This window comes from Topomyia yanbarensis, chromosome 3 (genome assembly GCF_030247195.1).
Source record: "Topomyia yanbarensis strain Yona2022 chromosome 3, ASM3024719v1, whole genome shotgun sequence".
In the NCBI taxonomy this organism is placed as follows: domain Eukaryota; kingdom Metazoa; phylum Arthropoda; class Insecta; order Diptera; family Culicidae; genus Topomyia; species Topomyia yanbarensis.
Window position 1 is genome coordinate 394,567,443 of NC_080672.1, and position 14,314 is coordinate 394,581,756.

Here is a 14,314-nt window from a genome sequence, read left to right on the forward strand (position 1 = left end):
CCGTGCTGGGGCATGCAACACAACAGCGCAATGAAAAAACCACAGCCACATTTTCAAAAGCACCATTCAGCTAAGCCGATGGCTTTTCCGGCAGGTATTTTGCATGAATTGAATCGTGATGGTCTAATAAATCGACTGATATTCTTCTTTTAGAGTTTTGAAAAGATTTAAATGGATAATCTGGTGGCAAAGCTGAGCACAATTTTTCTTACGCACACTACCAAGCCTTGAGGTAACTTGAGCCTTAAATTAGAATAATCGGTTTATGTTTTTTTAGGTTTTCCATTTTTAGGTGATCCTTAATTCTCAGTGCCTTAATCATGTAGCAACTTACCACGTGTTTCCAGGATTCGCGTCCTATTGTACCGCTTATCGAATGTATGCTAAAAACAAGAGATAATTTCATAACTGGAACTGCATTGTTAAAAACGAACGTTCAAACGCGCGGAACAAGTCAAAAGTTGAACGACGATTTTCTAAGTGGAAATCTAATCTACTTAAAACGCCCATAAACGTTTAATTCGAACACCTTACTCATACTTACCACAGCCGTCCAAACGATGATTAGCAGAAAAATTATCAACGGAATCACTATATACAGACTCATTTCGCATGGATTCGTTCAATCATTGAACAAGGTACTCGAGAGCAACAATAAAACACACCGGAAGTCACTTGACGGACCGCACAAGTGCAAACTAAAAATAATCCGCCCGTCAAGTGAGCGACAACTGTGACACAAAGACTGCTACGGATCGCCGATAGCTATCAGACCGGTTCCGATAAATGTTCGGGAGGATCTCATTCACCCATAGTCAAGTGATAAGATAAAATTTAGATACTAATCGGTGGTGACGAATAGGCTTCAATTTCGGTTTATCACTGCTCTGTTGTAGTATAGAGTGGATGAAGAATGAGTCCCTCTTGCGGAAATTTCGGAAATAATAATCGTGCTCGCAAAAGCTTCAAGCATTTCAAATTTATTTGAACTTTTTTTTGGTTTTATTTTAAATATTTTTCTTGATTTCATAGTTGTTTGAAAGGTTGTCTCTCCCCCACTTGATCCATGTATGCAATCTCAATCGTCAATCGGCGAATATATATAATTAGTGTTGTGTTGGTGATACGGTTTCTTCTATGTTCATTTTTACCTTTCGATTCATGATCATAATTTCATTATCTTACAAACTACAGACTGATACCTATCTCGATCTAGTAATTAGTAATAGTATTTTAGTTCATGGTGTCTCGCGACAAGAAAATTTCATGAAACACACCTTTTCCGTTCCCGCCGTGTGTCACCACAGTTCTATACTGACCTGCCTGAGCTTAATAATATCCTGCCTGTCGAAAGCAACTGAGTCTATTAGGCAAAATTTATCCACGCGAATGAATTTGGCTGTTTGGTTTCGGGGTTTGTTCAAAATGCTAAATGAAAAGGGTGCACCCGAAAGGTGGGTCGCTATGCGCATTCACCTTGACCGTGACCGGATTTTTTATTGTAAACTATTCTACCATTTGAGATGGTAGCTTCGGTTTGCTTTTTGTCGTATGCTGATTATAACTCAATCTACAAATAAAGTAATAAACGGAGCAAATCTGGAATTTTGAGCAATATAGTGTATCAGTCTCACGATTTTTTTCGTTTTTTTTTTGTTTTCGTCTGTTGCCCTCTAAATATATACGTACGAGAGTTTTGTTGTGTTTCAATGCCGGGAAATGTTTTTCTTTCTACCGTCTTACTGTTAGCGGTCCGATACTAAATATATATAATCTGTCATTTTTCTCCTTTTATTTTAAATATATTTTAAAGTTACTAGTGAATGTTTTAAAGTTTTTTTTGTCATTATATAGTGGTCTTTGTACAGGGAGGGTCTCTCTCGAGCTTGGTGTAAGGTTGCTTCACTGGAAATCATGATAGTCGTTATGTGTAGAATGGTCAATCGGAAATGACAGCGCATAGAGTTATTTTTTGCAAAGACTTAGTTGGTCCACAAGCCTTAACGCTAGAACAAAAATGTTTTTCTTGTTTCTATAAGAAATGTTTGGAGCCTACGATGCTCGCGCTCTTGCTTGATTGGAATGACCGATATATGGTGAACAACAAAATGACATGTCGAGACTTTATTGAGAGATTAAGCATCTTTAATTTTAACCATAGGATCCCATGTCTCGTTTTTCGGAATAGAAACATTTCTAACCCCATAGGTGGGGATTGAAAATTGAACCCAGGTGAACTGCGTGCAACGCAATCAACTTACTAACTAAGCTTTAAGTGTGGAGGAGATGTAAAGATTTTGATTTTTCGACGATACAGATAGTGCCAGTTTATTAAGCAAATTTTCATTTTTAGGCATTCATTCGGTGACTCTCGGACCGATAAGTCGATCTTCCCAGACTGTACAGTGTAAGGCCGCTTACAGAGTTGTGGCTAGAAGCTGAGCTTGGGTTGGTTACTGAAATTGGGAAGCCGAGCGGATTTTGCGCCTATTTTCTACTCTCACTCTAACAAGTTCCCTTTAATTTGCTGTAAACAAATTTCCCGCATCTCGCATCCTAATGTCAGCCTTAGCTCAGTTTCACGTCGCCACTCTGTTAACGGCCTAATGCTATAAAGAATAGTGCTACTTTGCTATGAAGGCTATCTAGGGCGTTCTCTGCCCCGTCGAGGTTTTGGCATTTTTTCTTCTTTTGTGCGCGTTAACAGTTATTCTCTCAGCAGAGCTGCGAAGCAGCAGTGTTTAATTTTTTGTGAGCCGCCGATACCGTTATGTATAATAATACATGCCTTATTCTTGTCTATAATAACATTCTGCACTGAGCAATAGGCTCGTGCAAAATTGACTTCCCCTAAATTAATCGGCTCCCCGACTCAAGCTATATCCATGGTCCTCAACCGTGCCTTTCGTCATCCTTTTCCAGGCCAAAGCTGAAAAGTGAATTTATTGCAAATTTCTCGAGTTATGATGGAGTGATATTCGACCGTTACAGAAACATCGAATATTCACCCTGATAAACTTTGGGTGGTGGTAAATAGTTTGAAACAGGCAAATGATATTGCTGACTACGGGCGTTCACGAAGAAGTACAGAGTATATGTACCAGCAAATCTGATTGAAATTGACGGAGTCGGCGGCGATTCGAGTTTGGAATGCGCGGATCAGCTTTCACATGAGGTTCATTGTTCTAAAGACACCATGATTCGGCCAGTGAAGATGTTAGACTGCAAACGTTTGCATTCAGCATCAGTCTTAGTTTATGGGAAGAGGGTATTTGTCAATTCAGACTCGGATCGGGTGACGGTTCTGTTCGCGTTTTGGTGCCGCTGATCGCGAACTGCACTTATTGCAAACAATTAGGACATACAGCCACCCATTGCAGCAAAAAGCCTTTTGTGGAAAATGCGGTGGGAATCATGTGGATGATTCTTGTGGAAGGGATATTGAAAAGTTTCTATACTGTGGGGGAAATTTATATGACTTCATTATGATCATATTGAACGGCTTAGGGACACTGAATAAAATCAATGTCTCGTATGACCTCAAACGAAATATTGATCGGAAGCATCAGCGTTATCCCACAGAATCGAGTCCACACAAGCTAGGACTCAACGCGTACCAGACGCGAACTCCCGCGGACACTATCCCAACCCATGGTGGGACAAAGAGTACCCAGACGTATACGCTATGAAGGCCGCCGCGTATGAGGCCTTTCGAGACGAATGCTTATCCGCTGGCTATCTACAGTACGCGACGTTAGAAACGCGAATGACGACTTTGATGAAAGCCAAGAAACGGAGTTACTGGCGCCGGTTCGTTGGTGGATTAACGAGAGAAACATCGATGACCACTCTTTGGGGCACGGTCCATCATATGCGAAACAGAAACTGTACTAACGAGAGCGTGGAATATTCAAATTGTTAGCTATTCGATTTCGTCCATATTCCGTTCCGGACAAGAAGATTTACCGCGTCACGTCCCCTCACGATAACGCGAACGAAACTCCTTTTGCTATGGTGAAGTATTCACTTGCTTTCTTATCATGTAACAATAAAGCCCCAGGGCCAGACAGAATCAAAATTAACTTGTTGAAGAATCGACCTGTATTTGACAACAGACGTCTGTTGAATTTATTTAACAAGTTTCTTGAGGGTAACATTGTCCTTCATGATTGTATGCAAGTGAGTCATCGTCATTCAAAAACCAGGAAAACCAACCTCCGATCACAACTCGTATCGCCCGCATCGACAATGGAGTCAAAGTAAATGGCTTACTGTCAGATATACAAATTAGCTTCCGCAAAGGCAAAGGGACGAACGATGGCCTTGCGATGCCCTCAACACAAATTCAAATGGTCTACGCTACCAAAGATCAGATGGCATTAGTGGTATTTGTAGATGTTAAGAGTGTTTTGATTCAGTTTCCATCTACATTTTTTCTAAGAAGCTGCACCAGCATGGTCTTTCACCGATTTTAAACAACTTTTTAAAAAAAACTTGTCTAAAACACTTTTTATGTGAATGACATTGACAAATGTCTTGCCAATTCCTGCACGCTCAAGCTGTTTGCAGATTATGGTGTGGTGTCTATTACAGGTCCCAAAGTTGTCGATTTGCAAGAACCGTTGCAAGATACCGTGGACAATTTGTCTGCTTGGGCCCTCCAGCTGCTTGTCGAATTCTCCACGGAGAAAAATGAGCTAGTCATATTTCAAAGGAATCGTGAATTGGCACAACTACAGCTTTAATTAATGGGTCGAACTATTGCTAAGGTTTTAACATTCAAATATCTCGGGGTATGGTTTGACTCTAAAGGTACCTGGGGATGTCACATTAGGTATCTGAAACAAAAATGCTAACAAAGGACCAACTTTATGCTTACAATAACCGAAATAGTGTGAGGTACCTACCCAGAAGACCTGATCAGGTTGTACCAAACAACGATATTGTCGGTACGGGTCGACCTGCTGACTTTAGCTCGCATGCACTCGACCCATATGATGAGTCTAGAAGTGTTAGCGGGTGACCTTCCACTGAAAAATCGATTTTTAGAAACTCTCATATCGATTGCTCATTCGATGCGATACCTTGAACCTGTTAGTAATTGTAAAGTTCGAGAGGCTTGTCGAGCTCAATTCTCATATCAATATAAAGAGCGTCTCCTTACGCCGTCCAACCGTGACTTCCTCCAGACCTAGATAATCTAGCCTCACGGAGCTGAAAGCCCGAACATTAGAGGATTGAACCGTTCAACTGGAAGGGAGGTCATTCTTGGTGATCGAGGACGGCTCTTGTGGACGTTGCACCAGACTCACGACCTGTTGTACTGCCGTACGCATTTATGCAATCTGGAACCGCTGTGTCATCTCGTAGACAACTGTCTCCGAATTGGGGTGTCCGAATTCTTCTTGATAGTGCTGGATCAATTTCTGTGTAACCTCATGTAACCTCGACAGGGTTATGGGGTACTTTTTGTCGAATGGAATTTCCTCGGAATTTGCAACTCGGCCGTCCATGCGCATCCATCCATCGTTGTCCAGTACCGGTGAACTCTTGTAAATTGAACTACTTTTCTTGACTATCTCCATAGGGTTGCCCGGCTGACGTTTCAAGTTGCTGGTTAGTGCACTCATTTCTTCCAGGAAGCTGTCCCACTGAGCCTGCTGCCACAGGAATCTTTCAGCCCAATGGAGCTCATTCGGTCCAAGTGGTGCTGTCATTGACACGTAATTTGTTCCATCGCTTCGATCACCTGTCTCTGCTTCTCCGTAGCTCGTATAGTGACTATTGGCTCTCCTCTTCTCTTTCGTCGGCAGTTGGCGATGAAACGCACTACGCTGACTGTCACTCACAATAGTTTGGTCTAGCGAAAAATCGGTTCCACACCGATAACTCCGTGGAATAGAACGACTCCTCTAATTTCCTTGTTTGCCTCTCCGGTCGACGAGGCTGGCGTTGGTCAAACTACGGGCGGTACAGGACTCTTTGCAACGGAGGACCTAACCCCCATTTCATCAGTACAACTGCGGTGTGGAGTTCGGTCGGCTTCAGTCTGTCTCCTTCGTTGACTCTTGTATCTCACCGACCCGAAATGCTACGAACTGCTTGTATCGGTGTTGATCCAAATTGAGCCATACGATATGACAGTCGGTCCAGAATACAGTGCGGGTAATTTAGTACGAGTGCATAATCACAACTGTTTGATTCAACCGTGCTCCAGAACGGCACCCATCAGTTTCAGGCGGGGAATTGACTGGCGTTTATAGGTTCCACTTAAGCCCGAGACATCATCAGACTACAATGAACTTCTCGTAAATATACTACGCCGGCGCCGTGCGCTCTGGTATCAAATATATGTAATTCCAATGAGGCCACTTCAGCGGATTTGGAACCGCCGAGATAACATAGGGGAATTCGGATAGCCTGAACATCTGATAACAAACTTGTCCACCGCTTCTAAAGTTCCCAAGAAGTGGCGGCGATTTCCTGGTCCCGATCACAGTTGGAACGCCACAAGTGCTGTATAATAATTTTCTCGTGGATGGTGAACGGCGGTATGACTGCTAGAGGATCGAACAATCCCATTAAGCCGCTTGCGACGAACATTTTCGTCGCCCGGTTTTCCTCGTATGGCTGCAACTCTTCACGGTGTCTCGGTGAGAATGAGAACTGATCTATATTCGAACCCCAGATCACTCCCAGCACTCTCTCCTTTGACGTTTGCTTGTCCCGTCTGAAATAAACCGGCGCTGCAGGTTTTTCTTCTCCCAGACTTCGTAGTACTTCTGGCGTGTTAGGTACCCAGTACTGTATCTCGAATCCTCTCTAATCTGAACAGGCAGAACTCGTCGATTTGAAAGTCGCTACTTCCATCACATACATGCTTGGTGGATCATCCCGGAAGATAAACTGTTGCTTCTGTTTGTCCTCGGCGCGAATCATCAATTGGTGGAACATCTCCTTCAAGTCGCCACCGAATGTAGCCCGCCATTTCCGAAAGCCAGAGAGAATCAGGTGGACGACTATGTCTGGTGGCGGAAAGCACCTTCGTCCAGGATCGCCGTATCCGATTTTCCTCCACAGTACAGCTTTACTGGAACAATCCGGAACACCATGGTGCAATTTGTCCTGATGTATGCACTCAATTCGACCACGTCTCCGACTAGATGCTCAAGTGGATTGTGAAGGCAAGCGTGACACAACTTTTTACGATTGACCAGCTTCACTTGCTCCACATAGCGCAGCTTCCCAAAATCCACACAATGCCGCAGACGGTGGTCCGTGCCCCGACATTGATTGAACGGCCTTAACTTCCTTACATCATTCGTTGCGAGACGGCAGGACTGCTTACTTCGCTGTAAAGGTACAAACAACCCTTCTCTTCAACGTCTTTTTTGCGGGTTGTGGCGTTGGCTTCGCAGGCATCTCCCACCAAATCCATGAGCGTCCGCAACGTCGTTTTAGTGTGGCCAGCTTAACGACCAGCGATTTTGTTAGCAGCAAGTTGACGAGATGCTGCCGTTAATCGGCAGCTTCCAGATGGTCACAAAGTTGTTCCACCGTATTCCCGAAAGGAACAAAACTTTTCAAATTGTCCGGTTGATTTTGTCTAATAAACTCTTCAGCAGTTGCTCCGTGCGGTCATAATGCCGACGCAACTTCTCCATGACTCTGGGAATCGTTTCTGGAAGGACTAACTAACCAGACACCGACTCAAGTGCGTCACCTTCGAGTGCTTCCTGTAGTCTCATCAAATTTTCATGGTTCATGTAGCCACAGGCGTCGTCGCGTAAAATAATGGCCACTTGCCTGAAAATTTTGAAAAGCTCGTAAGTCAGCCCTTTGCTTGCGACCAACTGAATCTTTGTCGACCCGGTCTGCTATTGCTTCCGCCCGTCTTGTCTTATCTTGAATTCATCTAAGCCATTTCATTCTACCTATTTGAACCCAATAATTTTTGAATCACAAGTTTTCAAAATAGAAAGAATATTAGATATGACCACGAAAAATTATGGAATGGTTTTTCTTTGTTGCACTTCCGTTGCGTAAAGTCTTCTTCACTTAGAATCTGAAAATCTGAATCTGAAAATATTCTATAATAGCGCTTCTAGTGCTCGGATTAGAAATGATTTGACAGCGATTTGTTTTGAAAGATCACTTGTTTAAGCAGTGAAGGCTTCGTCTCGATACGTGAAGTGTTAAAAATGTTATGACAGATGAAAGACGAGAAAAGGAAATTGATCCGCCATACCCACGTCGGAAGTCCGAGGCATTGGCAGTTGAACTGGAAGGTGTTGATCAAAGGACACAGAGGACTCTCGGATCGGGTTGTTACCATATAATACGGTGTCAGTCGTTGTACTGGCCGAGGATCCGTCTACGTTCATTTCGTAACCGTAGAGGACGATGAAGTAGAATGGCCAAAGCATGCGCTTGGATGCTGTAAGACAGGCCTCTAACAAAATACAATACAGAGGATACCTTCGCATGGACGGTGAAATCTATGTTAAATGACTTTCAGACAGGTTCCCGGAAAAAATATTTTATCTGATCACATCACCGGATAATATAATCCCTGGTTATACATCATATTATCATGATTTAATCTGTTCCACAATATTCCGTCACGTCAATTTGTCAGTTGCTGCTTGTCTCCAACCTGTCAGGTGCCCGATACTCGCCTGGTTCTGCTCCACTTAGTCCAGCAACCGGGAACGCTGCGGTCCTCTCCGTCTTGTACCTACCGGCTTGGAGGTGAAAATCAACTTGGTGGGGTTGTTGTCCGGCATCCTCACAATATGCCCCGCCCACCGTACCCTTCCAGCTTGAGCTAATTTCCGGATACTTGGCTCACCATAGAGTCGCGCAAGTCCGTGGTTCATTCTTCTGCACACCACCGAAGATCGTTCTCAGCACACTTCTTTCGAAGACTTCGAGTACTTGCAGATCCTCCTCGAGCATTGTCCACGTTTCGTGCCCGTAGAGAAACACCGGTCTAATCAGTGTGTTGTACATGGCGCATTTCGTGCGGTGGTGAAGTTTCCTAGATATCAAAGTTTTGTGGAGCCCATAGTAAGCACGACTTTCAGGCATAATACGCCTTTTGATCTCCCGGCTAGTGTTATTGTCCGCAGTCACCAATGAGCCTAGATAGATGAACTCGTCGCCGTCGATCGTAATACTACTGCCCAAGCGTTCCCTATCGCGATCGGTTCCGCCAGCCAGCATGTACTTCATCTTAGACACATTTATCTTCAGTCCTACTCGTGCTGCTTCGCGCTTCAGTCGGGTAAACAGATCCCCGCTCTTCACATTATACCTTCCAGCGCTATATTGAACAGCAGGCAGGACAACCCATCGCCTTGTCTTAGTCCCCTGCGTGTTTCAAACGGACCCGAGAGGCCGCCAGAAATTTTGACACAACACCTTACACCATCCATCGTAGCCTTAATCAGTCTTGTCAGTTTCCCAGGGAGCCGTTCTCGTCCATCATTTTCCATAGCTCTACACGGTCCACCGTGTCATATGCGGCTTGAAAGTCGATGAACAGGTGATGTGTCGGGACCTGGTATTCAAGGAATTTTTGGAGGGTTTGCGTATAGTAAAGATTTGGTCGTTTGTTGATCTGCCGTTGATGAAACCGGCCTGATAACTCCCGACAAATCCATTTACCAGCGGTGATAGGCGCCGGAACAGAATCTGGAATAGCACTTTGTAAGCGGCATTTGTCACTGTGATCGCTCTGTAGTTTTCACAGTCCAATTTGTCGCCTTTCTTGTATATCGGGGTGATGACCCCTTCCTTCCACTCCTCCGGTAGCTGTTCTCTGTCCCAGATTATTTCGATTATTCGGTGCATGCATTCCGTCAGTTTCTTCGGACCCACCTTGAAGAGTTCCGCTCCCAGACCATCCTTACCAGCTGCCTTGTTGTTTTTGAGCTGTTGAATAGCCTCGTTAACCTCATTCATAGTGGGCGCCGGTACATTCCCGTCGGCTGCGACACTGACATAATCGTCCTCCTCGAACGCCCGATTGTCCGCCTACGCACCATTCAGATGTTCATTGTAGTACTGCCTCCACCTTTCGACCACCTCTTGATCGTCCGTCAAGATGCCACCTTCCTTGTCTCTACACATTTCGGCCCGCGGCACAAAACCATTGCGAGAGTCATTCAGCTTATTGAAGAACGCCCGCGTTTCCTGAGAGCGATACAGCAGCTCTATCTCCTGTCTCTCTCAGACTCTTCCAGGCGGCGCTTTTTGCCCTGAAAATGACGAGTCACCGGATAATGTGCCCAGCAAATTCAAGTTTGTTTCCGCTGAAAAATTTGCCGGGACCTGAGCGTCTGGCAAGCAATTTACACCTGTGGTACAAAAACCAAACTTTTCCATCACCGTCGAAGTTGTATAAGCAAACATACCTGTTGAACTACAGCCGAAGATGGGCAATTACCTAACAGATGTTAAAGAAAACTCAATAGGACGCTGCACAGATGGCTCAAAGTTGAAAAAAAAATGGCCGAGGTTGATACTGGTCAATGAGCGGCAGAAGGTGGTCGAAACAAGAAAAGCTCGCGAATTCGTTCGAACGTAGTCCGAGTAATTAGGCAATGTTTTTTGTGGAGTTCAATAAATTAGTTTTATTTTGACTAAACTACACTTTTCTTGCGACAAACCAATCCCGAGGAATAAAACTTTATAAATACGCGATTGATTGAGTAGTGATTATGTAGAGTTGCTTCGAATAGGTATCCAAAGTGATACAGACAATTTAGCTTATGTTATAATTATTTCTTACACCTAACTGATTCAGTTTAGTTATGAAGATTACTTAGATGAAAAATGACAGAAATTGCGTCACTTCCAAAGCCACATTAAATTTGTATGTTGACCCGGATTGAGATTCGAATCGAACTATTTTGTGTAAATACTTACTTGAATACTGCTGATGATTTATACAGATCGACTCAAAGTCTCACCAACACATAACAAAACTGGAGCAACATGTGACATATGATCAAATATCAGACAAAAAAATCATTCTTTGTTTTTACGGAGTAGCAGTCTTTAGATATAATTCTGAAAATTAGCATTACTGGGACCAACTATTTAAAATCAGTTTGATGAAAAATTGCTTTTGCTGAGATGATCGCAAGGGAAATAAATTCTGCATTTGATCATACGCCCAATTCAGTTGTTGCTACAGAAATATGCCATTTATAGAAGCTTCATCATGGATCAATTCTTTTCACTTACCATCTGAACAATACTAAAAATTTGTCATTCTTTTCGTTCTTCTACTGTGTGGAATGATATCCGAAAAGGGAGATACACTTGGTTCTCTTTTTAAGTAATTTGTTTGAGTGATTTTCTCGAAGTAAACTTCCTCGGTCTTTACCTCTTCCCTTCCAGGAATTTTTCTCTCAAGCAAAATCACTTTTTCACGCGACTTTAAATGTATACGTACACGCATCTGTCGCGTAAAAAGAGGATCCAGCGTTGCCAACGAGCAGGGGATATCCGCCAAAATCCAATCCATCTCAGCATCAAAAAATATCGCATCAAGACCTCTCGAGGACGTCAAACTCCAGCTAAATGTTGTCTACCAAGTCTACCATAAATAGGTTGTCAATCTCCAATTTCTGCTTATCCTTCCAATTGTTCAATGATCATATACCATCTAATGTACTAATCATGCTCGAAAACAACCTTACACCACCGAACCGGGACAGACTCACGCAGATTATTTGTGGGAGCTTCACTCTATCTAAATATGATAAGAACTGTTTAGCGAAGAAATGAATACTGGATAAAAACAGAGACCTTTTTGGCAACACTGTTACAGTGCCGCGTATAGATGACAGCTTCGTCGAAATCTTTAGCATACTGGTCCTTAGCTACATGAACGAACTGAGTTCGAGTGATCGGGAAAGAGTGCGTCGTGAAGCAGGCGCAAAATGCGCCGGAAAAATACTAACTTCGTTGTATTTGTTCCTATCTGGAATAGGCGAACTGGAAACTCTTTGTTTGGCTTAGCCTTAGATAATTATTCAAAATTTTCTATTGTTGCTTTTTTTTACTGTAAATCGGTGCACAAAAAGTTTTGCGTGTAATTTTACTGGCTCTGACTGAAAAAAAATATATTCAAACAGGTACCAGCCGCTACAAAAAATTGCTTCATATAAATCGTGTCTATTTTAAAACTAGAAACGGTGGCTTTGCTGTTACGTTGATAAATTGCTTCCCGATTTGCACACGATTTCGGCCTCACCTGTAATCGTTAATGCGTTCAGTTTACTAACTTGGATTAAAAGTTTACTATTCCTTTCATGCTACCACTATGTTGAAATCGATGATAAAATTGCATTTTGACCTGTCCTATAATATGAGAAACTCTCTTTTTTCAGTGTCCATTTGCTCTCCGTCTCTTTACCTGTGTTGTGGGTTCATATGTATTATAATTTATGCTATCAAAGCGCCGTACCTGATCTATTGTTTAAATCTTATTTACTTTTTACAAAAAATAACCCTTTGAATAAACAAAGAAAGCCTTGCCTGTCATCGCTCTATCTTTCATCTATCATTCGCGTTTGTGGTGTACTTTGATCAAATAAGTTTGGTGTACATACATAACTTTTCATCCTGCCTAACCGTTGGCCCAAACTTTCGCTGTGAACGTGTTTGTGTATTTGCTTTGCAGTGCAAGGGGTGTACAAAATAGTTTCAAAAAACTTTATTTTATAAAAATAAACTTTTAAAAAAATAAAATAATTTAATAAATATACATACTCTAAATATATATATGGCATATCCGTTAAACGATTACACATTGTTGTTCGCCTGTGTCGTCATTTTCGTCGTATCGCTTGCTCAGTTGTTCGATCGCACTCGCATTGTCGAATTGCTTGTGATTGTGAGTGAGTGAATGAATGAGTGTATTTCTTTCTTAAATGTGTGCGCGTTGTTTATTTTTTTACTTGCAGCGAAAATGCCGATTTTTGTTTTTCTTTTGCCGGAGTAAATAAAAAAAAAACATTACATTGCATTATACGCTCCATCGTCTATATACGAATATCATAATTGTTCACATCTTTGTCTTAGCTTACCACATATGTACGAAACAAACGAAAAGAAAAGACCGGAAAAGTATTCTTATTTTAACCTACAATTAAACGCCTGCTATGCCCTACACGATTATCATGTATGTATTGGAATTACATATCTGTCATTGCTATCTGTAGCTTGGGGTAGTAGTAGGGAACTACTTTTACAAAAGTACTTCAACACAGGGTACTCTCGTTTGTGTCTATGGTTCTTGTTGTTTCAATGCTTATGTAAAACAGTGACGAGCCATTGCAGTAGTATCGGTAGTAGTACTAACAATTGTGGTAGTAGATCTAACAGTACTAGCAGTAGGTTATAGAGGAATAGTGGTACTAGTCGAAGAACGTTTGTTTGGATGCGTATGTGCATGTGGATGTGGTTGTGTTTGTTTGTCTGTTCGCTTCGGAAGAAGGAGTCGTCTGCTTAGCTTGCATTTGCTGATTTTTTTTTTGCACTCAACGAGCTCGAGACGTAAAGCAGATCGAGCGGAACACAACCCCTTTGGCTCGACCTTTAAAACAGACCCTTCTTCTTCTTACCTTTATCTTTACTGTCCATTGTTCTGAAAAGTGGGTTGGATAAATTATAAAGAAATAGAAATTAAACTGATGTTCGGTTACCTTCTAGAGAACTACGGGTTTGCTAAGTAGCAGGGAGTGGACTGGCGGTAGTATTAGTGAGAGAACGCTAGAAGTATTCGGGTTGATGCATATAGGGGGATCGAATGGTTGCGTGTTACAAAGCAGATAGAGGGATGTTGTCATAAAGGGGACATGCAACTATGTGGTGGAAGATCGCTATTTTTAGGGGCTGATTTAATGATGTTGAATGTGTTGGGTTGTAATTGTGGGTCAGAAATAAAAAGTCTTCAATGGGGTAGGCGTAATGAGCAATTCACTCGCCTGATACGTACACATTTAATTGTTTCTGCTGAATCTTAGTATTTTTGCATCTTTTACTGAGACCTGAACAGCTGAGATCTTAGCAAACAATTTTTGCCGAGATCACAGCAAAAGTGACGTTAGTTATCTAAGATTCAGAAAGCTTTTCGCTAAAAATATCTGTAATCAATATTTTCGTTTCTGAGATATCATGTTTTTTACTGAAATATTGACGTATTAGACGTGAAACAACAAAATCTTCTAACGAAAATGTTTTTACGCCTTGGAAATATGAGTACGATGTTTTACAGTGGAAACATGAAGATTTTTAC

The 14,314-nt window shown here is 42.3% G+C and overlaps 1 protein-coding gene across 1 annotated transcript in view; it reads right to left on the minus strand.

Moving 5' to 3' along the window:
* Positions 1 to 964: 964 nt before the first annotated feature.
* LOC131690809 (septin-7) overlaps positions 965 to 14,314 on the minus strand; it is a 118,446-nt gene continuing 105,096 nt past the window's right edge. The window contains exon 12 of the mRNA XM_058976844.1: positions 965 to 13,663. Coding sequence (XP_058832827.1) covers positions 13,615 to 13,663 — 49 coding nt within the window. The 3' untranslated portion in view covers positions 965 to 13,614. The remainder of the gene's footprint in view (positions 13,664 to 14,314) is intronic.